This window comes from Scleropages formosus, chromosome 5 (assembly GCF_900964775.1).
Source record: "Scleropages formosus chromosome 5, fSclFor1.1, whole genome shotgun sequence".
NCBI classification, from domain to species: Eukaryota; Metazoa; Chordata; class Actinopteri; order Osteoglossiformes; family Osteoglossidae; genus Scleropages; species Scleropages formosus.
The window spans coordinates 23199505-23225868 of NC_041810.1; the positions used below are offsets into that span (position 1 = coordinate 23199505).

General features: G+C 44.8%; 2 protein-coding genes across 2 annotated transcripts in view; one reads left to right on the top strand and one right to left on the bottom strand.

Moving 5' to 3' along the window:
- ttll1 (tubulin tyrosine ligase-like family, member 1) overlaps positions 1–26364 on the top strand; it is a 917975-nt gene that overhangs the window by 57449 nt on the left and 834162 nt on the right. The gene's annotated exons all lie outside the window — the stretch shown is intronic.
- The window catches only part of LOC108942250 (thyrotropin-releasing hormone-degrading ectoenzyme-like), a 66915-nt gene that overhangs the window by 38493 nt on the left and 2058 nt on the right, over positions 1–26364 (bottom strand). The window contains exons 2-4 of the mRNA XM_018765428.2: positions 24627–24900; positions 22171–22297; positions 1302–1456 (exon numbers count right to left, since the gene is read on the bottom strand). Coding sequence (XP_018620944.2) covers positions 1302–1456; positions 22171–22297; positions 24627–24900 — 556 coding nt within the window. The remainder of the gene's footprint in view (positions 1–1301; positions 1457–22170; positions 22298–24626; positions 24901–26364) is intronic.

Genomic DNA, 26364 nt, shown 5'->3' on the forward strand with positions numbered 1-26364 from the left:
TGTCACCAGTTGGGAAGATTGTTATTGCAAAAATTTACAGAACTGTTCCTGCAGCCTGCTCGGATTAAAGTGCAGATTTAGCTCTCTGCCGCTGCCTAGTAATGGTTTGTTTCCTCTTCGTTTTGCTCTCCTTCCATGTGAATGTTAGTATGGCTCGGTGACACATGCCATCTTTCACAGTCTGCGCTCATTACTTGCACTGTCAAACTTTCCAAAGACCCCCCAGCTGACATAATGCGGGTATCTGAAGCAGCAAACAACTATGTATGAAAGTTTCTTGGCGCCTCCTTTCAGTATTTCTATCATCACCCAACACAATGAAGTATTGTCGATGGAGTATATAAGCATTTCATGCGATTTGTGTTACTTATGACAACAGTCATGAGCGCTTCTAGAACTTTCCAAATAGTGAATGGTCTGATTTTTAAGAAGGGTTCTGTACAAAAGAAGAATGCAATGTTGCAAGCAGAGAAGATGGTGGCAGCTATGATGAGGTTGTGTGGAGGGTGCGGTGTGAGAACTGCATGATGTGTATGTTTATTTTGTGGTACTACAAATTCCAATGCAAGCAGTGTTGCAAGACTGTTTTGTTTCCAGAAGGTTCACGGAACAAACACTTTGGATCATAGCCTGTGTCTAAGAAATGGCTGTACAGTTTCTGTGTGTGGAAAAACCCAGTAAAAATAGGCCGTTGCACTCAGGTACACATACGGTGCAGTTTAGACAGAAAATTTTATATTTTCAAGGAAAGGTATTTGTGCATCGCCACCTGATTCTCACCACTAAAAACAGTGAGGAGCTAGAAATCACGGCACTAAACTCGGGGGAAGGACTGAAGGCAGACCAGGAAAACATTTAAAAACGATAATACGAAAAACGATAAGCTATTTATTGAAGAGATGCCCAATGAGGTTCTGGTGCAGAGTTGCTCTTTACTGCATTGTGCCCTCATTCACCCAAAGGAAGGACATTCCTGCATTAATCATCAAAAGGACCAGTTGGATAATTACCTTCGAGAATGACCTGAAGACCCCCCTTCAGCTCAGGTGTGACATCCGGAACCACCGGGGAAGAGCGTGTGTGACTAAACAGCTACGTGCACAAGAGCCAGGAGAAGAGGTAGGGAGAACACGCTTGCCTCGCACAAACGGTGTGTCGGCAACTCTGCGAGACAAAGCCATTTGCACGCTTCGTGGAGTTTGGTCCTGTTATTTTTTTCATTTGCAACTGCTGTGAAATATCATCATGTTAAAGAAGAGCAAAAACCCTGGAGAAGTGAACAATGACGGCACTCTCCTCACCTGGTGACAGATTTCATGAACCACGACCATGGTGAGCTCCATCAAATAGGAGAAAGAGGAAACCTTGGGATCCAGCAATATCTTCTGCTCCACAAACACGCTGAGGCCCCAGTTCTCCATGGCAGCATAGGGATGCTTCGGCACAGCCAGCAGGTCTGTTGAGATGCAGAAAACTGTGAGCGCTTTTTTGCTGACAACTTTGAAGGAGACATGAAACAACCGTTAAGACCAGGTGGATAAAATCATAGCCATTCACTCGGTCTGCTGTGCCCAAAGAATCACAAATTCTATTTAGAGCAGTGATGTGAAAGGCCTTCTTCAGTGTTCAGTGAGTAGCTCAGCGTTGCTTCATTCAGCACAACTTCCAGCGTGAAGTCGGAGAAACGTTCAAGGAACAATGCTGCAGAGGCCCTGACAAAGAGGCATTTGCAGTAATTTCCTGAGCAGGGGAGTCATTTGGTGAAGGAGGTTGCATGGTGACACACGGTACATAGTAATAACAAGAGACATCACTGCTCACAATGCAACTTCCTAGTGAAACACTGAGCACAATGTGGAGAGAGAACAGTTATGTGGGAGATGTGGGAATTCACAGCCGTATTGTGGCGTCAGGTGAAGGTGAAGAAACCCAGTGTTGGTGTGAAATGGGATGGCGCCACGGCTATGTCCTTCACATTACAAATCTATACGTTTGTATTTTTTAATCCAAGATTTAATCCATGATTAGCACAAATCTACTGATGAACGTAATGATGAATATGTACATAAGCTAGGTGGCACAGTGAGTAGTACTGCTGTCTCATAGCACCTGGGTGGTGTGAGGAGATGTAGGTTCAATCCCCCCTCAGTCTGTGTGGTGTTTTCATGATCTTCCTCTGGGTGCTCTGGTTTCCTCCCACAGCACAAAGACATACTGTTCAGGTTCCTCTATAGTGTGTGTTCCACTGATGTATGGATGAGTGACCCAGTGTAAGCAGTGTATCTAGCAGTGTAAGTCACCGTGGTGAATAAGGTGTGTGGGCTCATAACACTACATAGAGTTCACTGGAAGTCCCTTCGGAGAAAAGCATCCGCTAAACATGTAAACGTAAGATGAGAAGCTGAAAATATTCTTCTACTCCAAATGGAGCGACTTTGGTGGAAACTGAAAATGGATCAGTCACAAGGGATAAATTCTGTTCATTTGCAGTCACCCTCAAGAACCCGTACATTTTAAGACAGGGAGCATCGCTCTAGAACAAAGACAAAACATTATTTGTGCTTTTCACGCACTCCTTGTACGCAGCTGGTATCGTGCATTCATCCCTCGCACCTGCTGACTGTCTCCCGCAGCACTGTTAACCGATAATAAGATTTCACCGAGTGTTACACACCGAGGGGATTAGTTCAAGATTATTTGGAAGCGTTTCACCTGCTAAAGTGACAGAATAGGATCTCACATGTCACAGAAAAGCAGAAGAGGTTGTGCTGGGAAAGAGGGTGAGCAAAGGGGCAGGGGAGGGAGGGAAGTGACTTACGAGAGAGTGCGAGAGGTCAAATGAGGCGTGGGAACGGCAGGCTCAAACGTCACGCCGACCCATCACACAGAAAAGGTCATTACTGTACTGAGAAACATTCCAACTTTTTGAAGGAAAAAATAACCAGAGAAATGACAAAGCACCCCGTGATTTTATTAAATTACCTTCGCCACAGAAATCAATATCAAACAGTAATGTTTTCACAGCCCGTTGCAGCTGTGATTTGTAGGTGACAAGGACATAAGAGGAAAGGTAGAAATGTGTTTCTGTAAAAGCAATCTTTTATTTTCTCTCCCTCGGAGCATACTCGAAATGCGTTGCGAGGCTCATCAACCACAGTCTTAAAAAAAGCCTCCTCTCCTCCCAGGTCTGTGCTCCCGACTACCGTGGTATGAAAATCATTTACTGCTGCCGTTCTCCTTTTTCAAAGCTCAGTTCAATACCAACATATGGCACTTTCCACTTTAAAACTCCATTTTTTTATTTGAAAGATAGGTAAAGGCGCTTAAACCAATGCAACACCATCACTTCGGCACTGACACACACACACACACACACACACACACACACACACACACACACACACAGAGACAGGCCTGTCTAGACTGAACCAGCGCTTGCTCAGAAATGAGGAGAGCAGCGATCATCAGAGATGAAGACAATGGAAAAAGGCTTTACCTTGAGGCTGTTTCTCTTCTCGCCATGACGGCCTGCACACTAAGTGCCACACGGGGATATATACGTTTTCCACCTGAACCGCATCATTAAAACATTTGCGGCCATAAACATGTGGCTCCCATGCAAAGACTGGGGAAGAGCGATGCAGCTCTTGCCAGCCGTCCCATCTGACCCGCTGTGCCGAAAACTCGAGTCGCTACAGAGCTTTCCCTGATCACTTTTGTGCCGGTGTCACGTGATCTTGCATTAGTTAATTTTGCGGCGCGATTCACCGCGGTAACAATGCAAGGTTATTGGTGCCACGATGAACTGTCAGATTGCGGTCAGTCCGATGTTTTTCTAACTGCAGCGTAACGTCTCAAATCCCTGATTACATTTTTCAAACGTTCAGGGAGGAGACATGGGATCAGAACGGAGTAGGCAATATCTGTACGGTAACAACATTAATCACTGTCAAGAAAAACAAAGCAGGCAATATATGTGAAACAGGCCAAGCCCCCCCCCACCCCCCCAACTCACAGTTAGCTGTCCCTGGGCATTAATATTAAAATTTTTTCTCGCCAGTGAATACCTTTTGCGGCAATCGAGGTAATAAACATTTTTAAGGGAACAACAAACAACCCAAACAAACTCAGACAAGCAACTTTTACAGATCATGCCAGCTCTTTAACCCTTTGTTTCCCCCGCTCAGCAAACACAAAAGTTATCACACTTACTGCAACGTTGTCCATCTTGCAACAACTGGTTTTTCCCGTAAAACATGGCATACACGCTCGATGCCCTCGCTCAGTCTCTCAGTGTCCAAAATTACCGAAACATTGGCCACCTTTCCAGCGTCAGAGAAACGGCAAGCTGAAACGGATCAGTTAATCATCAGGTGTCCAGGTAATTGCTGCTCCGCTGCCCATAATTTACTTCTTCTCTGAATCCAGAAGTGATGAATCCTAGGAATGGTAGGGTTTGAGTCATAACTTCAGCTCAGACCTGGTCTTCAGCTTCCATGGATGGTTATGAGCCTCGTTGGATCATGTGGGGAAGTTGCCTAGCATGACCAATGAACCAGAATGGAAGACAAACAAAGGGTGGGCGATGCCTTCACTTTCCTGTCTAATAACATTTAGATTATCCGTTTAGTTGACGCGACTTATGGTGTTAAAGCACTTCTAATGATTTCCCATTCGTAGATCTCATTTTTTACCACAGCGATTCAGGGTGAGTACCTTGCTCTAGAGGCAGTGGAATTCAAACATAGTCTTTCAAATGCAAGGCATCAAAACAAACCCCCTGTTTTGACCAATAACATATATGCAGTGCTTCCCTTTCTCCATATTATATGGATGGTATTCATTTATATTTATTTATAATTCAGTATAATTTTTTTAAGGCTGTCTGCACAGCAACTCCTTTTTAAACATCAAAGTGCAGCCGCATTGCAATAAAGGACAAAGGAGGATAGGAGCCAGGACCCCTTTAAAAGCACCAAGCCCATAATTACAGCTGCACCAGAGTATGGTGTTCAATTATTGTAACACTCCTGGCTTTTTAGCGATGCGGGAGAGCGTGTACAGCACGATCCAAAGCCTTTTCTAATGGCACCGCGCACATCTCATCTCACCTGTACGTATTTCTGAGTGATGGAGGGGGGTTCCGGGTTTCTGTCTGCAAGTGAAAGACCTCAGTGCTCAGACCCACACCTGGAGTTGCATACCAGCTGTTTCTACACAGTCATGAGCCCTGCATCGGTTCACTTCCTAGAGGATTTTGTGCACATTATCCCTTCAAATTTTCATATAGGTTCTTAATGGAGCATTCATTATTTTTCTCTACTAGAAAGCTAAATTACTAGAAACCTTTGTCAATTTTTTTTGTCCCCCTCACATACACATTGACTGAAACTGCTTGTCCCGGGGGGGGGGCATCTACAGGGAGCCGGAGCCTAACCCAGCAACACAGGGCACACGGCTATAGGGGGAGGGGACACACCCAGGACAGGACGCCAGTCCGTTCCAAGGCACCCCAAGCGGGACTCAAACCCCAGACCCACCAGAGAGCAGGCACAGGCCAAACCCATTGCACCACCGCACCCCCTCCCTCACACCCACTCGCACCCAATATTTAACGTCATCAACTGATCTGAACATCTTCAGACTGTGGGAGGACACCAGGGTAGCCAGAGGAAACCCATGCAAACACGGAGGGGACATGCCCACTCTACACAGACAGCTCAAGCGCTGTGACGTGACAGCACTACCAACTGTGCCGCTGCGCCACTGTGCCACCCCCAGAAAACATTTTCTCTGTCGAGTACGATTGCTCAATCATTACGTTGTACCACAGAATAATATCTCTGCAACAAAACAAAAGCCAGAGAGATGTCAACATGCAGCCATCTTCTGTGTGGGACGATGAGACAATTAAACAAGGGAAACACATCTATTCACGGCAAGGGCCGGAGTCAAAGGCACAGCACACCGAAAGCTCATTTCATCAGGCGTTAGGGATGTTCAGCTGACATTTACAAATCTAGTCCATCTCCTGGCACTATTTGCTAGAACCCACATCTAGTGCACACTGTACACACTGAGCAACTATGTCTCTCTCTCCTAATGTAACGCACAAATTCTATTTTCTATGAGATGTACGTGGCTTTGGAGAAAAGCATCTGCTAAGTAAATAAATGTAAATGAGCACTGTACGGTTACCACGCTTCATAAGTGTCAGGGAGGCGTCCCAGAGCAGTAGCGCAACGCAGACATGCGTTGGAGTTTGTGAGGTGGGGGGGTGGGAGGGTGCAAGAGCAAGAAGCAGCAGGCTGACAGGTGTTCTTCCAGCAGCCCCGTGAATGAGCATCTGCAGATTTGGCATAATGTCCTGGAAAACACGTCAGCGGAAGACGAGCTGAAAAACAACAGGTGTACAGTGTTCCTTAACCGATCCCCGGGGGCAACAAGTCGCGTGCGGCAAAATTCGGCCTCCTCGCCACGATCGGGCGTGTTGTCACATTGTCATGCGTGCGCGCAATAGCAAGCCGGCCAAATGTTGTACGAAAAATGCCGTTTTAAAATAATATCGTAGTGTTGGGTATCCCGCAGCCATCGGCGAAAAAGGATTCACATCGGAGCGGCAGCTAATCCATCGTTTCGGGAGATGCTGACCATTACGTCACCGCTCAGTGTGTGTGACTCCCAGCTGACCTGGCTGGCTCTGAGCGCCGAGTATCCTATTATGTCATTCTCTGGTTCCTAGAAAATACACTGGACACACTAACCCAACCTCACGGAGAAGCAGGCTCTTACACACTTAGTGACTTCCTGTTCGATGCTATTAAGCGGTCTCGACCATTGCAGGGCACAAGGACTCAACCGAATTATTCAAAGCATCACGAACACGTGGCATTTTTAATGCCGAATCCTCATTCGGATATTTGTCATTTATGGCTGATTACGTGGGTGGAGATCAGTCTGTGCAGCTGCAAATTAGACTCAAAAATGTGAAAATTAAATTCGCATCCATTGTGAGAACATGTGAATCGCATCAAAGATTCAGACTTTTATATATGAATTAGGTGTCATGAATTGACCCCTGTAATCTAGCAGCAGAGGAGCAAACTAGTAGGTGGACAGGTGTTAAAAAAATGGAGCTTGACAGCAATTGATGATCCTTAAAAAGCTAAGAATCAGCTACGTCGAGTGAAACTAGCACGGCGCCTCTTTTTCACAAAATCTGTGTATTTTGAAAACGTTCGGCGCACCCTCGGCGCTGAACCGTACCGTTAGCGATGCGTGATCCGCTGAGGAAATAGTGTTGGACTGGTATTTCTCATTACTAATCACTTTTTCACAGCGCAGGGAAATAATGTCACATCACAGGTATTAAGAGCTTCATTGAAAATTTACACCGAAGCTTTGAATGTCAAAAGAATTATACGTTATACGCATATAATGCTACTGGATACTATTGAAGTGGAAATAAATTAAGCGTACTCTTACAACAAACAAACAATGGCTTCTGGAAGAGAATAACCGGTAATCTCATTAAGGAGGGTTTTCCTGAACACTGAGTGACACGTACAGAGAAGCACGGAGTTAAACGCTGGTCCCTCAGGGCCATTATCCCGCAGGACAAACTGCGGGCCGTCTAGCGACAGCTGCCAGGGGGGTGACGGCGTGGCCGGGGTCTGGGCTATGACAGCGAGGGCACCGCGGTAAAACAGCAGTCCAGAACCCCACGCTGCAGGCTCTAGGCGCTCCAATTCACATGCCAAAGCGTCCCATTGGGTTCCTGCCTTAACTAAATACAGGTGGTCCCCGATTACAGTTTTGACTTGCGATTTTTTCGACTTTATGATGGTGAGCTGGCGACAGACATTCAGTAGAGCCCGTACCTTGAATTTTTCTCGGGCAAACGATACGTGGAGCGATACTCTTCCGCGATGCTACACAGCGACTGCGATCCCATCTCCCATTTTGTCACACAGAGGTGTGCATTAAATGCATTTCGACTTACGATATTTTCGAGTTATGATGAGTTTTGGGGAACGTAACCCCATCGTAAATTGGGGACCGCCTCGGATTACGAACGAGTTCCGTTCCTGAGTCTGTCTTTAAGTCGGATTTTTACGCAAGTCGGAACGGTTAGGTAAGGTTTGTGTTTAACGTCAGTTAGTCTAATGTTTATCTTAGTATATAGTCTACCTTTCTATGCATAAAAAACATTAAAACACTTCCGGATACAGTGAAACATCTTTAACATAATACAGTAATAATAATGATAATTAATGTAACTACAGTATTGTGGCATGCAGCGCCGTGGGTTTTGATGGGGCAAAGAAGGACACCGAGGCAGCGTTCATAACGAACGGTTTATTCGAACACCAGCACAAGGGAAATAATGCTCTCGGTCCGAGGATCCCTTTTCCTCCAGGACCTGCGCTTACAGCCAGCCAGCCAGCCTGCCTCAGCACCTCTAAGCTCTTCCCAACACACTGGGAGACATGGTCACCCTACTATTTTCCCCTTAAGTGCCCCCAGTGGTTACACACATTTAACATTATTTCCCATAATGCAACTATTTACATTCAATCAGTAACGCGGGTCGTTACAGTATTTATAATAAAAAGAGATAATAAGTGTTACTACAGTACTTATAATAGAGAGTATGTGTGTAGGTCTAAAAAACATTATAGAAACTTAATGTTCGCCTTTCCAATATTTGTTGGCATTTCACCTTTTTCCGATCGCTTTATTATTTCCACTTTAGTGTCAGTCGTGATCGTTTTCGTGTTTTACTGTATTTGGCTTTAATTTTTTTGTAAAAACAAATACAGTAACACACACGAGACACTGTTAACAGCAATGTGGTCTGTGTCATACCTGAGCGGGCAGGAGACTGAGGGAGGCGTGTGGACCCAATCGAAAATCTTTATTGTCGGTACACAAGGAAGCAGGCGAGATTCGTGGTCTGGGACACGCAAACGTAGGTCTTGGGGAGAATCCGATGTTGTAGTCGAGGAGGCGATGCAAGCGTCGGGAGCCGTGGACTTCAGCAGCAGGAACGAGGGATTGAAGAGAATGAGGGATTGGAAACACAGGTAGGTTGTCGTGGTTTCACTGAAAAGCGCTGGAGAGACAGGTTTCTCAAATGAGATTCCACAACCAGTATGTGCAGGTGAGGCTTCTTTATACCCAGCTGCTCTGATTTCAGGCAGGTGTGGACGTTTGTAGTGAGGTCATGGGCGTAACAGTCCAACCGAAAAGAACCGAGTCTGTCCTACCTCGGGCTCACGTGCCAATGAACCACTGTAGACGTGCGATGTTTTGGTGCGCGTCACAACAAAGTAGCGCCCGTTTGTTATTAGAACCATTCTAAGTAATTTGAATTTTTGACCTAATAGGCTTTACATTTACATGTATTCATTTAGCAGACGCTTTTCTCCAAAGTGACGCACATCTCATAGAAAATACAATGTGTTCATTGCATTGGCAGAAAGAGAAACTTAGATGCAGACGCATGACTAAAGTACAGTTAGTTTCTTTCCACCGCATGAACCAGTGTTCATCACACAATTAGCTGCATAAAACTTTATCCGAATATCCACGATTCCTGATCATCTTCCTAGTAATATTTCCTTTTTTTTTTTTTAAATTAAACGAGGGTGGTTCGTAACTACGGGTTGTATGTAAGTTGGATGTTCGTAACCCGGGGGAATGCCTGTACATCGCTCCGCACTAATAAGACAGCAGACACGGGTCCTTTCAAAGACTTTGGACAAATATGGACACAGGATATGCCAACTGATAATCCAAAGTAAACAAAAAGAAAACACAACATGCATCACTTGTTTATCCACTCACACTTTTACAGTGAAGTCTCAGGGGACACAGGGCACTAGCACACACCTGGACGCAAAGTCCCTCCCATCCAGCACGAGCGGTTCTGTTTCCAGGTAGGAATCAGACCACGCGCCCCAGAAGACAGAACCTAATTATTCGAAGTGAATGGAGCCCAAAAACTGACACCTTGCAATCGGTCGAAAACATTCACCGAGACCTCTCGTGCGCTCCTTCTGCACATCGCAAAAAAGATGCATTAATAAAGCGCAGTGATGCACATACGCATTGCGGCTGGGTACAAAACAAGTAATCACACAACCGCTCGCCATTTAAATGTGATTTAGTGTTTCTTTAGCCCTCTGTAGTATGAGTTAAACCTAGGGAACCTAGAGAAAGTGCACGTGCAATGCCATCATCCTTGATCGACCTTCCTAAGTCCTCGTTCGCGAAGCCAAGTCATGATGATGATGATGATGATGATGATGGGCAACTGATTTCTGTCACGCCCACAACCGCGTGCCCTGCTCCCGATCAAGGAGGCACGGGATAAAAAGACAGCTCGGACACACCTGCGTGCAGAATCTCGTCTAGGCAACCGCAGCATTTCGCCTCGTTCTGAGTTCGTCGCCGGTATGTTTCCTCCTGTTCACTTCCTTGACTCTGCTCTTGTTTTCTCGGTTCTGACTTCTGCCTACCCCTCTGTACGTCGTTTGCCGATCGACTGACCTGTGGCCGACGACTCTCTTGCCTATCCCAACTGAATAAACACGCTACTGCATCTGAGTGTGTCGGCTGGATCGCGGAGTTAAACGTGACAATTACATGTTTCCGCTCTTATGGACGTTCTGTTATGCTGTCACACATTTTTTCAGTTGAAAATGTTTTATTAATGCATTTTACGATATGGCCTGATGCCTTCTCCAGGATGTACTCTGCTTCGCACCCTGTGCTTCCAACATAATTTCAGAACCATGGTGATCCAGCTATATTAATTAATTTATTGATTTAGCTGACGCTTTTCTCCATACCAGCTTACAATGTTAAGTTGCAATTATTTACCCATTTATACAGCTGGGTAATTTTACTGAAGCAATTTTGTGTAAGTACCTTCCTCAAGGGTACCACAGCCAGAAGTGGGAATCAAACCTATGACCTTTTGATCTGAGGCACTATGCTACCAGCTGTACCCATAACAGTTATCAATAGTTAATGAATCACTTCATTTTGTACACATAATGATGTAATGAAGCATCAAACTCTCAGATTCCAATGTTATCAAGTGTACTTTTAATAAACGTGTCTACTCAGTACCTATGCTTATGGGACAGGCTCAAAAGCACCGCAGCCCTGCACTGGACAAGACCATGATAATATTTAATGTAAGGATGAATGAATGGATAGATGGATGAATAAATTATGGATCAGTGTTTTTAGTGGATAAGCAAACATAAGTAGGTCGGGAGAATGGAAAATGTACAGTTGTAGTTCTCTAACATTTTGTTGATTTGACAGGAGTTAATGCTGTTCTCAGGATAGAACATAATCATACTTTCTACTGCTTATTTCGAAATATGAGAAACCTTTAAAGAAGAACAAACTGGACTGTTTCTGTGATTCCTTCTCTTGGGGAAAACATTTTTTTTTTTCCTTTTACGGCTCTTAGCATTTAAAATTGCTTCATTTGTCTTGCTGAAAACAGCTTCTAGCTGATTTCTTAAAAAAATAAAAATAAAAGCTAAACATCCAAATTATCTGATATATTAAACTGATAATGTTTACACTGTAACCATTCAAGGATAAACGGAGGAGCTTCTTACATGCTGAACAACGGTGTGTTCAATTTCGGCCTGGGCATCCTTTACCGGCGTTTCACGGCCGTTTTGTTGCGAGACTTTAATTAAAATTTCGACTCGTAACTGTCAACAGGGCTCAGAATAAACAATGTAGCAAAGCTACACTGGCACTGACTCTCTGGGCCTCGATAATGAGCAGACAGCAAGCAGTCGTTCACCAAAAACACTCTCGATTTGCATTATTTTCAGGAGCTGAGCTGAAGAGGCTGCTAGTTTCACCTGTCAGCTGAGGACAACTGCAAAATGCTGGGAAACCTCCTCTTTGTCTACACCTGCGCCACAATATTGTTCACAGGGACACTTGGGAAGAATGTCCACAGACAAGGAAACAATGGAAAACAGGATGTTCATCCCAACTGTTTCTTCTCCTCTGCCGAGCAGCAGCTGTAGAACAATTGCTCATCAATCCTAGTTGCGGATACATGTTACAGATGAGGAAAAAAGCAGGTTTTAGGAAGAGATGGAGACTGCGGCAGTGGGACAGAGGCACGGGGGGACAGTGGGAGAGGGAGACAGTGGAACGGTGGGGCGGGGGGACAGTGGCAGAGAGGGACGGGGAGATAGGGAGACAGTGGGATGGGGGACAGTGGGGCGGGGGACAGTGTGGAAAGGACATCTTCAGGCAGAGGGTGGTTGAGCAGCGGCAAATGTCATGCGATAAACACACCTCGGCAGGAACGTAGCGCAAGCACGGGCTCCAGGAGGAATCAATCACAACACCAGCGGAGACTCATGCTGACAGTGGACACAAGCCCATGTCCTCAGCCGCTCTTCTAGCTGCTTCCCGAATGCCTTAGATCTCCTTCGGTGAGATGAACCATTCAAACAGCGTTGTAGAAATTCCAATTACAGGATTACAGTGCAGACCGTCGGTCGTTCCCCAGGAGGGCATTTTGTCCAGATTACACTGTTTCTACATCGTCCCGGTTTATGTTACAAACGCACGGCTTTTAGAAAACGAGACCCTCATTATAGCACCGTCATGCGTCAATCCCTGGCTGCAGTTTGAGGACCGCTTGCAGAGAAAACAGTCGCAATGGCTGTCGTTCTGGTCTCTCGTGTCCTTTCTGCGGATCAGACAGCATCGTAAAGGAGCGGGCAGGCAAATGGAAAACCTTGAATCCACCCTCATTGTGTTTTATGGCAACCACACACTGGAGACCAGTAATGTATATAAATGGGACCGATGCCTTTTTTTATGTGTGGATAAACTCTGCACTACGAATGCTACAGCACCTCAGAAGATGTATGGGGCCCCAACAGAGGTCTGACAAGTGTACTGGCCTGGATAGTATTAGGCTAAGAAAAATGGGAGTGATTTAAAGCACGAGCAGGAGCCGAATTACTGAGTTTTAAAGGGCCAGGAGTATAGAGCGGGACATAAAGCAAATGAAGTGTTCTTCCCGTCACTAACTGGGAGTTTGCAGGCCATTTACACCAGGACACTGCGTAGCCCCTTCGTGAGCCCAGTATGGCCGCCAAGTCATAAGGAGAAGAAGAGATGCTGGCATAGGGCGCCTGATCATAACAGCTACTTCAAAACACATATCAATAACTCATATTCATCTTCTTTCATAGTAAGGGTTCATTACACCGTCACACCCAAAGAGTCGCCGTGTTCTGTATTTGGCAGACCGTGTAATGTCAGGAACGAGTACGTACAAATCCTCACGAAGGCTTCCTCTTGCTTCAAGCGTTAGCCTCATGTCCTCGATGACAGAACAGTTCCAATGGATGAAGCTCATTTGGCGATATTGCCTAAGGTGTGTGCAGGGTGGTATAGACCAGATTGCATTTGTGCAGCCACACACTGTTAGAACACAGAAAAGAGGGTGGCGAAAATATAGAATGATGTACAATGTAATATAATGTGAATAATCTGCATATAATCTTCAATCATTAACTATTATTGCTATTATTTGTTATGTCTATTATGCTGTAATTGCTTTTTTTCACTGCTTTGTTGATACTTTTATCCATAGCAACACACAGTGTTAGCCACGTGTACCGCTTTATCTGAGTGATACCCACAGCCTCCAACCTTCAGATTAGAAACGTATCCCTAACCACCATGGCTCCAGCCCATCAGAGTGTGAATTTTCTAAAGGCAGGCCCATTATTTCACACCACCGACTTTGCAATTTTGTTGACGAGGAGTTATTTATAAACTACGAAACTAGGGGAACAGGCAGAGTGCAGGAGACCTCAGAGTGGATTTGGTTTCATAAGTTTATCTATGCAGGATATTCAGCGTACGCACCAATATCTGAATAACTATGGAGGACTTCAGAGGACTTGTCGTGGTATTTCGGAAGACCAGCTCTCTCTTTTAGGCCCAGTGCCAGAAAGTCAAATGGCTTCTTTATTGCTCCAAGCTAATGTCCGCCCTGATGAGACGAGACATCGTGCCAACATCCCTTGGCTCTCGTATTGGCACTTGTCTCATTCGGAGACACAGAAGGACCTTTGCAGGGCAGGACAGGGCAGGGTGGGGGGAGGGGGCTGTGAGAAGCAGGATCTTATCCATTTCCGATGAGCAGACTTCAGAGGAGCCACCATCCACACGCAGGGACTCCTCGGGGTTACGGCCAGGTTCTCGTAGGGCTTGTGCAGCGAAGCAGAGATGCTCACAGAAGTGGTGGCTTCTCTCCTACTCTGACAGAGCACCTGGCATTCAGGAAGATGCACTGAAAACACAGTAACCTCAATGGTGTAGAGGAAGCGGGAAAGAGAGGACACTGACCAGGTAGAATCTTTAAAACACCTTGGAGCCAATGATTGCCCTGAATGATGTTTTATCAAGAAGAAATTGTAGCCTCAAACAACTTCACTCGTCTTCTTGGAGATTGTGAGGCTTATCCACGGGCTAGAGGCAGAAGTAATTTCGACACTCATAATCTCACGCTGCTATGGTAGCCTCCTCCTAGAAAGACGCTGCTCTAGGAGATGTATGCACATTTTCCCGTTCATTCACCCAGTTAAAAGAGTGAAATCCGTTAACCGGTGCACCATTCTAAAGGCCCTCACCAAATTTCACGCTGTATTACGAGCTGTAAAACACTGCATACTGTTAAGGGTGTAAAATGAATGTCAGCCTTTGAGGAAAGTGCTCCTTTTTATTGCCTTTGACTGGCTTGTCTGCAGTTGATGCTCCTGAAGCCGAATTATAAGGCAAAACATTAAGCACTGACATTTCGCAGTCGGTCATATCATGCCAAACCACTCTAAAGCGATACCATCCTGTTCCATACCCCATACCTGTTAATTAAGTTGTGAAAAAAGCTACAAGTGACACTAAGGGAATTTCTGGTATCACATTTATTAATTATGCTTCTGTCAGTTAAAAATTTCCTCACTCTTCATGAGGTCTAATTAATATGCCCATTTGCTAACATACAAATTTAATATGATTATCAGTCGCTCAGTATAATTCAGGAACTTCCAACAGCAATTAAGAACCTCTGCAACTGATGTATTTAGGCAAAGTAATCAGCTATGTATTATTAGCCAAAAATGTTTAAACGATTAAATAATTTGTGTGCAGTTACTATAAAAGCATGGATTTTATGCTTATTTGCATTCATAAATCAAGACTCCCAAAAGAGAAGGACTGACAGGTTTGAGTTTTGCCCATGGTCTAGTCAGTCTGCACCAAAGGAAAATTACTGTATTGGGCAATGACTCTTATTGTGCCAGACACATCATCTCTATCTGAGAGGGCCAACCGACAGGCCTTGGGAATATCCCACTGTGTCATCGCTCGCAGGGTTCAACGGAGCCAGCGAAGGACTATTACAGGCTATCCGAGGCACACTTTACAGTAGGGATCCAATACCGATCGTTGCACTTCACTCGAAAGGTGCAAAAATGTGACGGGAAATTGAACACGGCGATGGATCAGAGTCTTTGTCAAACCCATTTTGGATTCAAAAGACCACAGAAGAGTTAAGGTTCGGAGGAAACAGAACAAGCATGTAAAAAGGACACTGCTGGGTTTACGATGAAGACACTTTGTGATCAAGGAGATTTGTGCCAAGGTGATTAATTACTGAGACGACCTTGAAATGGCAACTGCCAGGCTCTCGAGAAATGAGACGGCCAAAAGAGTCCTTGACGCCACTACGTAGCACCAGAGCGCTGGCGAAGCTCTATCTCTGTCACTTATAGACCCTCGTTATCTAATCTGGGAGAATGGGGAAAGAAATCTTTACTAAATATAATTTTCTATATTCCAGACTCTCAAAACCTACAGTTCTCATCAGTTCCTGTGTATAAACACTGTTTAAGTAAAATGGCAATGTTTTCCAAACTGGATTTGGAAAAATCCAAAGATTTCTGAACAAAAGAAAGTTAAAATAACAAATACTGTTGTCTAATGGGAGGGGGGCACGGGAGGTGCGGTGGTGCAGCAGGTTTGGCCAGGGCCTGCTCTCTGGCAGGTCTGGGGTTTCGAGTCTTGCTTGGTGTGCCTTGCGATGGACTGGCATCCCGTCCTGGGTGTGTGTCCCCCCCCCCCAGCCTTGTGCCCTGTGTTGCTGGATTAGGCTCCCGTTTGCCACGACCCTGCTTGGGACAAGCGGTTTCAGACAGCGTGTGTGTGTGTGTGTGTGTGTGTGTGTGTGTGTGTGTGTATGTGTGTGTGTGTTGTCTGATGGGTTCTTAGCAAAGGTTACATTTTTAAATCTACAGATCATAGTGAAAAATACACTTTTTTGAATAGCTGCAGAAAACATCAGAATTTTAGATATTTACAGAGCAACCAGAATTTGTACTTTGGTTTTCAGCATCTTTCAGAATAGCTTCTCTGCACCAAGGCAGAAACAGCTAAATTTAAGGCAAATATTGGAAGAAGGCATGGGTAAATGTGTCAACAGGACTGCAGCACAACACCATTTTGTTCAGTCCATTAATGTGTAATAAAAAGAAAAGAGTGGCTACACACACACACACACACACACAGATTTTTCACCTCTGACTTTCCCTAACAAAAGCAGTCGTAATGAATGAGCATCCCTGAGCTTAACGGCCCCTTCCACCTGCACTGCAATCTGTAGTCTCTTCAAGAGTGGTCCTGGATCACCCCGTCTCGGGGCCGTTGTGTGGGGTCTGTGGCCCACAGCCCCGGCAGCCCAATTAACACGTAGCTGATGCAGCGCAATCTCTCTTTAGCTGCTCGGGTGCTTTATTCCTTTACTGCAATTTCCTCTATAGCCTCTGTTTTCCGAATCCAGCTCTGAAGTTGCACTCATGCAATGTCCAAAGGCTTTTCCTGTTCCTTGTGCAATTATTGTTCAGCTGTTGTTAACTAACTTCATATCCAATTTTCCAGTTCTGCTGTCTCCTCGTGAAGCACGAGACTCTCGCCAACTCAGGAGAGGTGATCACATTCTCGTCTAGTGTACACCTCGTCCTCTCTTCTCTTCTCCTAACCCTTCTTCTTCTCTTCACTCTGTGAACTGCAGCCCTAATCAGGTGCCATAACAAGCTCGGAGGTGGGGTGCTATTCCAGCTGCTGCTCTTCTGGTGCTTGACTGGCCTTACATCCCATCTTAGATAAAAAAGGAGGAGAGAAACCCAGCCATTTCTCCAAAAGAGCATGAGTCGGTGAAGAGTGAACGGGAATTTTTAATGCGCGATACGGATGCCTCTGTTAGCCATTATTAAAGGAGCTTTATAAATCAAGTTTCAGCGGCAAGCTTGGCTTTCTTTGTGACAAGGTGGAATCGTATTCCTGAGCACTGACACACACTTGTCACTGCTCTGTTGACCATACACACACACACACACACACACATTGGCTGAAGCCACCTGTCCCAAGCGGGGTCGCGGCAAACCGGAGCCTAACGTGGCAACACAGGGCGCAAGGCTGGAGGGTGAGGGGACACACCCAGGACGGGACGCCAGTCCGGGTGACCATACAATCTTGTCCAAAAGTGCTGGCACTCTTCCATTTTTTGCAAATAACTCAGTTTAAAAAAGTTCTAAAGTGGCCAGCAATGAGTCTAGATCGAAATGCTATTGAAAACCTGTGGGGAGATTTGAGAACATTTAGGAAAAGAAGATCACGATGGCTACAGCAAGTACCTGATTGCAGTTATTTTGACCTAAGGGATGTGCTACCAGATTGAGTAGCAGGTGAGTCTAGAGTGTCAACAATTTTGCCATTGCCATTTCTTTTTATTTTCTGATTTGAAAAGAGATATATATATATATATATATATATATATACACACACACACACACACACACATTTTCAGAACCGCTTGTCCTATACAGGGTCGCGGGGAACCGGAGCCTAACCCAGCAACTGAGGGCATAAGGCTGGAGGGGGAGGGGACACACCCAGGACAGGACGCCAGTCCATCGCAAGGCACCCCAAGCAGGACTCGAACCCCAGACCCACCGGAGAGCAGGACTGTGGTCCAACCCACTGCGCTACCGCACCCCCTTGAAAAGATATATTAGAAACAAAATGAAATACTTGTGGTGACCACATGCTTTGGTCAATTTCACTTTATTTACAGAGAAAACTGCCAGTTATTTGCAAAATGTGCAAGGGTCCCAATACTTTTGGCCACAGCTGTACTTCTGTCACAGGGGTGCGGTGGTGCAGTGGGTTAGGCCAAGGCCTGCTCTCTGGTGGGTCTGAGGTTCTAGTCCTACTTGGAGTGCCTTCTGATGGTGTGTCCCCTCCAGCCTTACGCCCTACGTTGCCGGCTCTGGCTCACTGCAACCCCACTTGGGACAAGCGGCTTCAGCAAATGTGTGTGTGTACTTCTGTCCACTCACATATTTCTCTCTGACAACCCTGTGTGTAGTTTCCCACCTATAATTAAAAAAATGCAGTTGCTTTCTTTGGCATCCATCTCATATTTCTCCTTCTTGGAAGAGATTACAAAGAATCCCCGCGATTCTGAACTCCTTTTTAATAACCTTTCCTTACCCGCTGACTTTGTTCAATGGGTCAGAACTAAGAAGGCAGCAAAAAGCCAGTTTGAAGAGCTTATCCTCTTTTTCTCCCTTTGCCATATCACAGATGGGTCACTCAAAACAGTGTAAAAGACAATGTGTACCTACTAGCACATGCCTGCAACACTGCCGTAAGTGTGTGCTTCTTCACGCAAGAAGGCTGATAAATGTCACAATAAGCAAAGTTCAACACAAGTGTCAAAAGTAACACTGTTCATCCAGAGGATGTGCTGAGAGATGTGTCACTGTTAGTTGACTTCTGTTTCCAGCTTTTTTCCCCTTTTCTCACAGCTTTTTCTGTTTGGCACTTGGAGCAGCCTTCACCGAGAACTTCATGTGACGAGTGACGAGTCCGGGCCCTAACAGCGAAAGGAGACAGGAAGGAGGACTGCATGGTGCCAACGTACCAATGTGTCTTCTCAGCGTGAGGCAAACCAAAATAGATGCACTTTGGAAGGATGACTTTTCTCTAGATTCAAGACATGCGATGGTCAACCTCTCAGTCTTAAACACATGGACCTCTTCTAAAATTTTACATGGCAAAGTACCTTACTTCTTAACTGTAATGAAAAGTGTAGGATATGGTGCAAGTCAAGCAGCATGTAAGCAGAAGAAGGGAAAAGTATAAATTTACAGTACTGAGACCTGCAACGGATGATAAAACACAGGTAGCCCTCAACTTAAAATGGGGTTCAATAAGTCACAAATCCCTTTATGCAGCATTGTATAATCTATAAGAATTTATAAACAATTAACACGAACAATGATTCATTACATAATAGGGCTCTGCCACATTTCTCAGTAATTTCACACATTTGTGTTAAAATTATACTATCAGAAAATAAAAGCAATATAAACACAGTACAGTACTTACATTTTCATGCTGCACTATTTTCACTTTCATTTCTAAATCTATTTTCTTCCACTTTTTCTTTTGAGAACCTTGTCGCTTGCTAGGCGCTGAGAAAAAAATAACTTAATTGGAAATTAATAAGGTAAATAATAAGTTCAAATAACAAATAATAAATATATAATAAAAAATAAATAATAAGGTCCGGGTTCTCATAAATGTGTGTGTGTGTGTGCGTGTGTGTGTGTGTGTGTGTGTGTGTGTGTGTGGGTTCTCATAAATCGCAAATGTCACAAGTCGAGGACTGCCTTTACAGCACAAAAAATTTGCTCCTCTAAAACTATTTCAGATAGCAATCAGTTGCAGAAGCCAGGAAGTACCAGCGGAAGGGCAGCAAAATCACTCTTCTGACAAATGGCTCAAGTGTCAAACTCACATTTTTGACGGCTCTTCCTGATCTGACATTTTAAGGAGCAAAAAATGTTATGTGTTTCTGCCTCTTTCATGGTCAGAGGGAACACAATGGAGGAATTACCCTTGCTCTTTTCAAGGACCCAGCCTTCATGTCATTTGTTTGTTGTTGCCATAGGCAACACCCCTCTGTTGTAGCATGTCTCTTCTCACGGTCCTGGGGGCTTACAACTGCTGCCTCCACCTTGCGCCCAGATGGTGCCCTTACATAAGTTGTGCAAAAATTACTTTCGGACCACTTCTCCGACAAGGACTTTGCGGAGCAATTACACCCCGTCTGGATTCCCGGGACGCTAGAGCGCTCAGCCAATCAGCTAGCTCAGTGGCGGTCACTTGAGAATCTCAACATCACGCACTTGCGCACTGTCAGCCAAATAAAAAGGCCTATCCAGCCTATCCGGATGGCATGTTTCATTTTAATCTCCTGTTTTCCCAGGAGACCCCATCTATCTGGGTTATATTGTTTTTTTATTATTCTGCTCATGGTGTCAGAGGTATAACTCTTGGTCCCTTACTGGTCCGAAGCTGAGAGTGGAGCAGTCACAATCGCTTGATGTAATCCCAGCCTGAGTAATTGAATTTATTGATGTAATTCAGTGATATAAACCTTGACTGTTGCAAAACGGGTAGATAAAAGAAACCAGTAAAGCTGGCTTTGCGCTGAACCCGTCTATCGTAGTGAAGCAGACATACGGCTCATTTATACAAACACAAACGGCAGTTACAGAACAAGAGCACTGCAGGCATAAGTAGCCCTGACAGACACCTTGCTGGAGCCATAGAAGTAAAAGTGAAATGTAGACAACTGCAGCACTCTGCCAGGACACCGCCACCTATTCACCAACTCTCAGCACAACATCACACTGTTCACTGACCCCAAGAATGTGTTTGTGTCAAAGACCTTGTCCATTTGATCGACACCCACACAGAAGGGATGGATCACTTCTGAAATGATGAACAACGGGCTTGTTTGAACGCTTCCCACAAGAGCCGTCCAAGGCAGATGAAAAACAACACTCTCGCTTGGGTCAGAACAGCAGTTCCACTCAGAACCCTTGAGGCTTTACCTTCACCATGAAATTCTTGTTCGTACCATCGCGGCCACCAGGAAGAGAGGCATCGGACCCGAATGCAGGTGCATGTTTTTATTTGGTTGTGTGGTCAGGCAAGGGGCAGGCAAAAGAGTAGTCAAAACAAGCAGGAGGTCACCGATTAGTAGATGTCATCCAGAGGAAAAGAGCCAGAATCCTGGTCAAGAGGCGAACGCAAGAGGTCAGGATGGGGGGGTACCAGGAGGGAAGAGGGAAACACTAAAACAAGAAGCGTGGAGGACCGTGGTTATCGCAAGCTATCATGGAGGCTGCGGTTGCTCGAATGAGGTTCCGCGACCTGGGATGCCGGGGCAGCCCTTTTATGCCCAGTCTCTTCGATGCGCTGCAGGTGCGTCCGATCAGCACAAAGTTGTGGGCGTGACAGTTTGGCCAGGATGATCACAGGAGTAAAGGCATCGTGACTGACAAAGCCCTGAGATGATAGCACTAAAGGTCTAAAAGCTATTTCTTCCAGTCCACACCTCCTGAATAAAGAATGAAGCTCATGAAGCCATTGCTGAAGAACGGATTACAAGCCCCCTCGAATGAAGGACAACTAACTACAACAGACATGAGGAGAGGACAGTCTTTCAGTGTTTTCTATTTTTTCCCACCAGCATTTGAATGCAAACAGCTGAATACTAAGAGTCAACACATTACACAAGGAGTGTAGCTTGGCACGTTGACTCCTTTCCCGTCTGTTAGACTGGCACGTTTCTGTAGCCTGGGAGATCTCCACGGTGTCCCCCGACTCCTGTGATCTTGAAACAGCCAGGCACAGTACTTCTCTCCTCTGGGAGGAAGCAGACATGGAGGCTGCCGTACGCTCTGGCATCGAGTACTTTACTTTTCAAGTAATGTGACCTAGGATCAGTCATGCACATTTTTCTCCTGAGGGAGGAAGCATGGAATGCAGCCATGCACTTTTACCAAGCTTTGGCACAGAAAATTGCACTCTGGACCACTGTGATCTGGGATCAATCATACGTATCTCTCCCTTTCTCGGTAAGAAGCTCTTAGCAAGCTTTGGCCGGAAGCACGTTACCTTGAAAAGATCCGGTCTGGGATCAGCCATACACTTTTTCCTTTCTTTGGAAGAAGGCCTTACCTAACTTTGGCAGGGAGTACTTGACTTTGAAGTAATCTTCATAGAACTGGAGGAGCCTCTTGGTGATGTTCAAGGCGTAGTCCCCATAACCCCGACCGATAGCATCGGGCCTGGCATACAGGCGGATCTTACAGCGAAAGCAGGAGAGAGATGGAAAAGGAGACATGTTACTCGGAGAGATGTTCCTCTTGGCCTACATTCAGTTATTCACAGGTGCTGCTGTTCACACAAGTGCCTTGCCCTGTCCCACCCCCCACCCCAGCTACCCAGGTTCCTGGCTCACATCGTCATGGGAATGAATAGTGTGGGCAAGCAACGCCTGAGTCGCACGGCACCTGCCTCCCTGAAAGACAACCATGAGCTGTCAGCCTGTCGATCACTTCCTCCTCCATGGAGAGGCTCATGTGTGTTCTATGTCACCCTAGCCAAACGTCCATCCATCTGTACCTTTTGAAATAGCCATTCATGGGTCACAAGGTAAAGAAGTCACATTGAGCTGCCAATATTGCAGACTGAATAAGCAGGTCTGCTTCGTCACTTTTGTCCATTTAGCAAACTCAACTGCTGGTACAATCCAAAGGACTTTTAATGTAGCGGCACAATGTGGAACAAATGAACTGCATCACATGTTAAGTGCCATCCTCGTTTATTATATGGATATTATCAGGCAGTTACCAGGAATACGTCTGAAAAGAATATTTCAATCCTCAGTGCATCGCCACAAAATTTGACAGTGACTGTAAATTGGGTTGATCTGAGCCAAACGCAGCAAAAAAATGGCTGATAACAAAAGCGCTGTCAAAGGAGGAAGAGGGAGCTTCTCTGTCTCCCAGAAACACTGCAGGGTTGAGGTGCGAAAGCACAGCACAACACTTTCATTGTGTTAAAAGAAACTTCTCGAGGATTCCCTGAAAAGCTCGTTTCAAGGGGAAAAGTATTTTTTGTTTTTCTTAACATGATCAATTTCAGAAGTGCAGTGAAAATGGAACTTTCCTGAATTCCAGCCATCAAAATTTGCATTGTGACATGTCCTTCACACTAACTCCTCCGTGGAAAAACTGGTACAGCTTGGTCTCATGGCATCATTGGCAGAATGTTTCCACTGATTCTGTCTAATCCTCAGTAACTGCAAAAATGTGCACCGTACCGCAGTCCAAGCAGAGCCGGTGACACAGAGAACCAGTGGCATCACCTGGAAGCCCCAAAGATTTCTACCTGCTGGAGCTGGCCAACAGCAGCGTGTAAGCGAGATGTGTGCCTGGGTTCAAGTCATTTACCAGGTTGGTGAGAGGCCACGGGCCGCCTGGAGAGGCGGTGTTCATCAACTGTGTCTTTACACCCAAAAGGAGAACTTTGTCCCCGATATCCAGAACATCTCTCCTTGTTTGGGGATAGGCCTGAGGGTGAAGCTTTGATAGCCACTGCCTTAAAGAACATGAGCTCCTCTCTTCGAAATGGCCCTAGACTAGGAGTACCGCATATAATTGTGATTGCCATACTTTACAGTAAACTTACTTTACCGTACAGTACACTTGTTATACTGTATGGAACAACATAGATTGTTTAGACCTACAGCAGATGTACAGTGGAAGAGCATTGCTTCAACAAAATATATGCTACTACATAACATGCTAAAAAGATTTACTATTCAGTGGTTTGGGGAGGAAAACTTTAGTGGTTGGTTTTATTACTAAATTTTACAATGCATATTTTGTGCCTTTTATCTTTCTCTGGAGATAAACGCCTGCTGTTGCTAATGTGTTGAATGCCACTATATTCACGGAGCTTTCCTGGCGTTCATGTGGGAATAATTGGACAGCGTGTGAAACATGACTCGATATGCTTTTGACGGGATTATAACAACATTCGAATTAAGTTTTTTTTTTTGGCCCCTAAACAATGAAATCTCTATTATTACTGGCTGCACCTTCTAAACGGTGTATTATTATTAAATCGCTCCTTAACTGATCCTTTTGTCCAAAGTGTCTTGCAGCATACAATTTACATTGATTTATACAATTTACAATTGATTGATTGAAATACAATCAATTTACAATTGATTTATATAGCTGGGCATTGTATTAGACCAGTTCAAGGTATGTACAGTACCTTGACCAGCAGTTTTACAAATACAGTGATGAGTGGGACTCAAACCAACAACCAGGTTACAAGTTTAGGTCCTTAACAGTTCAAGTTAAAAGTCTAGGTCCTTAATCGACGTTGTGCCTGCTGCCACAGTACACTTAACACTAAGCTGTTAAGAAACACTCAGTTTAACAGTTCTATGAGTGTGGTTATAGACGGGAAACGACCAAAGAACAACGTTCACACAATCACATAGAATGGGAGGTGCCGTGAAAAATAACTTATTGGTGGACTTTTACAATCCCCAAGAGGACCACCTCTGTGCAGAATTCAATAACAACATTTCCAAAAGGAATAATGTATCTTCTTACCAGAACTCCACTCCTGGTGAAGGACTCCTTGTACGTGAAATTGCACACTGCCCAAGCTAGATAGTACGTGGACATGCGGGGGGTGCGAGAAAAATGATCGGTGACCCACTCATCCTCATCCAGCACAGACATCTCCACGGGCATGTTGGAGAGAGACAAATAGGCGCTTTCATGCTTCAGGCTGACTTTAAAAGTCGCTTTAAAGACAGGCTCATCGAAACACGGGAAGGCTTTTCTGGCGTGGATGGGGGAAAACTGCGTTACCGCAAGATACCTGTAAGTCAAAAGAGATGGACAAAGGTTAGGTGGGCACGAAATGAAAAATAAAACGAAGCACGGGAAGATAGAGCATGGGTTATATCTGAGGACAAGAAACATTTCATGAAACGTATGAAATTTCTGAAAAACTGTGTCTTGCCTGCTGGGAAATGTAAACTTTGACTTTTTCCCCAGTTGAGAAGTGAGTCTTATGTTTCCCAGCTCTATTGAAGACACTAATAGCTCCAGTATCAAGACATAAGGCTAAATTAGTTCAATTACAGGGATAATGAGTTCGATTAAATACTTAAATGCTCTGCTGAAACGAAACCCTGCAGCACGGATCAAGAACCTAGGACCCCCTGGCCTGCTGGAGTTTGCTGGTTTTTGTTCCATCTGAGCTCTTAATTACTTAGCTTTGATTGAAATTTTGATTTCAAGAGTTGTATGACACATTACACTGAATGCTGCAGCTGTGCACTCACTATTGTTTTTCAGTCGTGTTCAATGTAACATTTATTGGAGGAATAACCAACTTGGTGGCAAAAAAAGATGCTCATATTTGCCCGGTCAAATCACCAGTAATGACAATTAATTATTAATTTCAATTAAACATCCAACATTCAATTAAACATTCAATACTTCGACTACCTTTTTACAAATAAGCAAGAAAAGGAACATTTTTTCAGCACATGTGCACATCTAGAACCAGTTCACTAGTTCTCTTATCCATTATCAATAACCAGTTGTCCAGGTGCCTGGAGCCAACTGTAGACACACAGCGTGTGAGATAGGGTACACCCTGGATGACCACCAGTGTATCACAAGACAGTCTTTCTCAGACACACACACACACTGAAGGCAGTTAGGAGTTACCAACTGATTTGGAAAACGAAATCCACGCAAACAGGAGGAGAACATGCAAACTGAACAGACTGAGCTGGATTTGAACCCAGGTTAGATTTGAGTGAAGCACTATCTGCTCTCCCACCATGCCAACCCTTCTGTAGATTAAAATTATCGTAAAATAACAGGGAGTTCTCATCATAGAGCCTTGTCTGAAATACACATGAAACCTCAGTCAACGCGGGACATCAACTCAGAAGGAACAATAGTCCAAATGCACTTCGACCCCTGAAGGCTTTACCATAATACCATATTATCATTATTATTGATGGTCTCTTGCGGGACTGCAATCACCCACCCTTGCCCTGGTGATCAACAAGTTGTGGGGGTTTTTGCTCCAGCCTTCATCTGAGAATGAATCACAGTGAACTGACCTGATTATGGTTTTGCTTAAAAAGTAAAGCTAAAAAAATAAAGTGGCTTAAACCACATGTGAAACCACTGTTGCTTCAATTTGTTATAAAAGTATGGCTCATTTTTGTCAAAAAAGGGATTCGAAAACTTCAATGTAAGACCAATAAAAGTCGGTTCAGAAACATCACTGGACATCTCTGACACAGACTTCTACACTTGA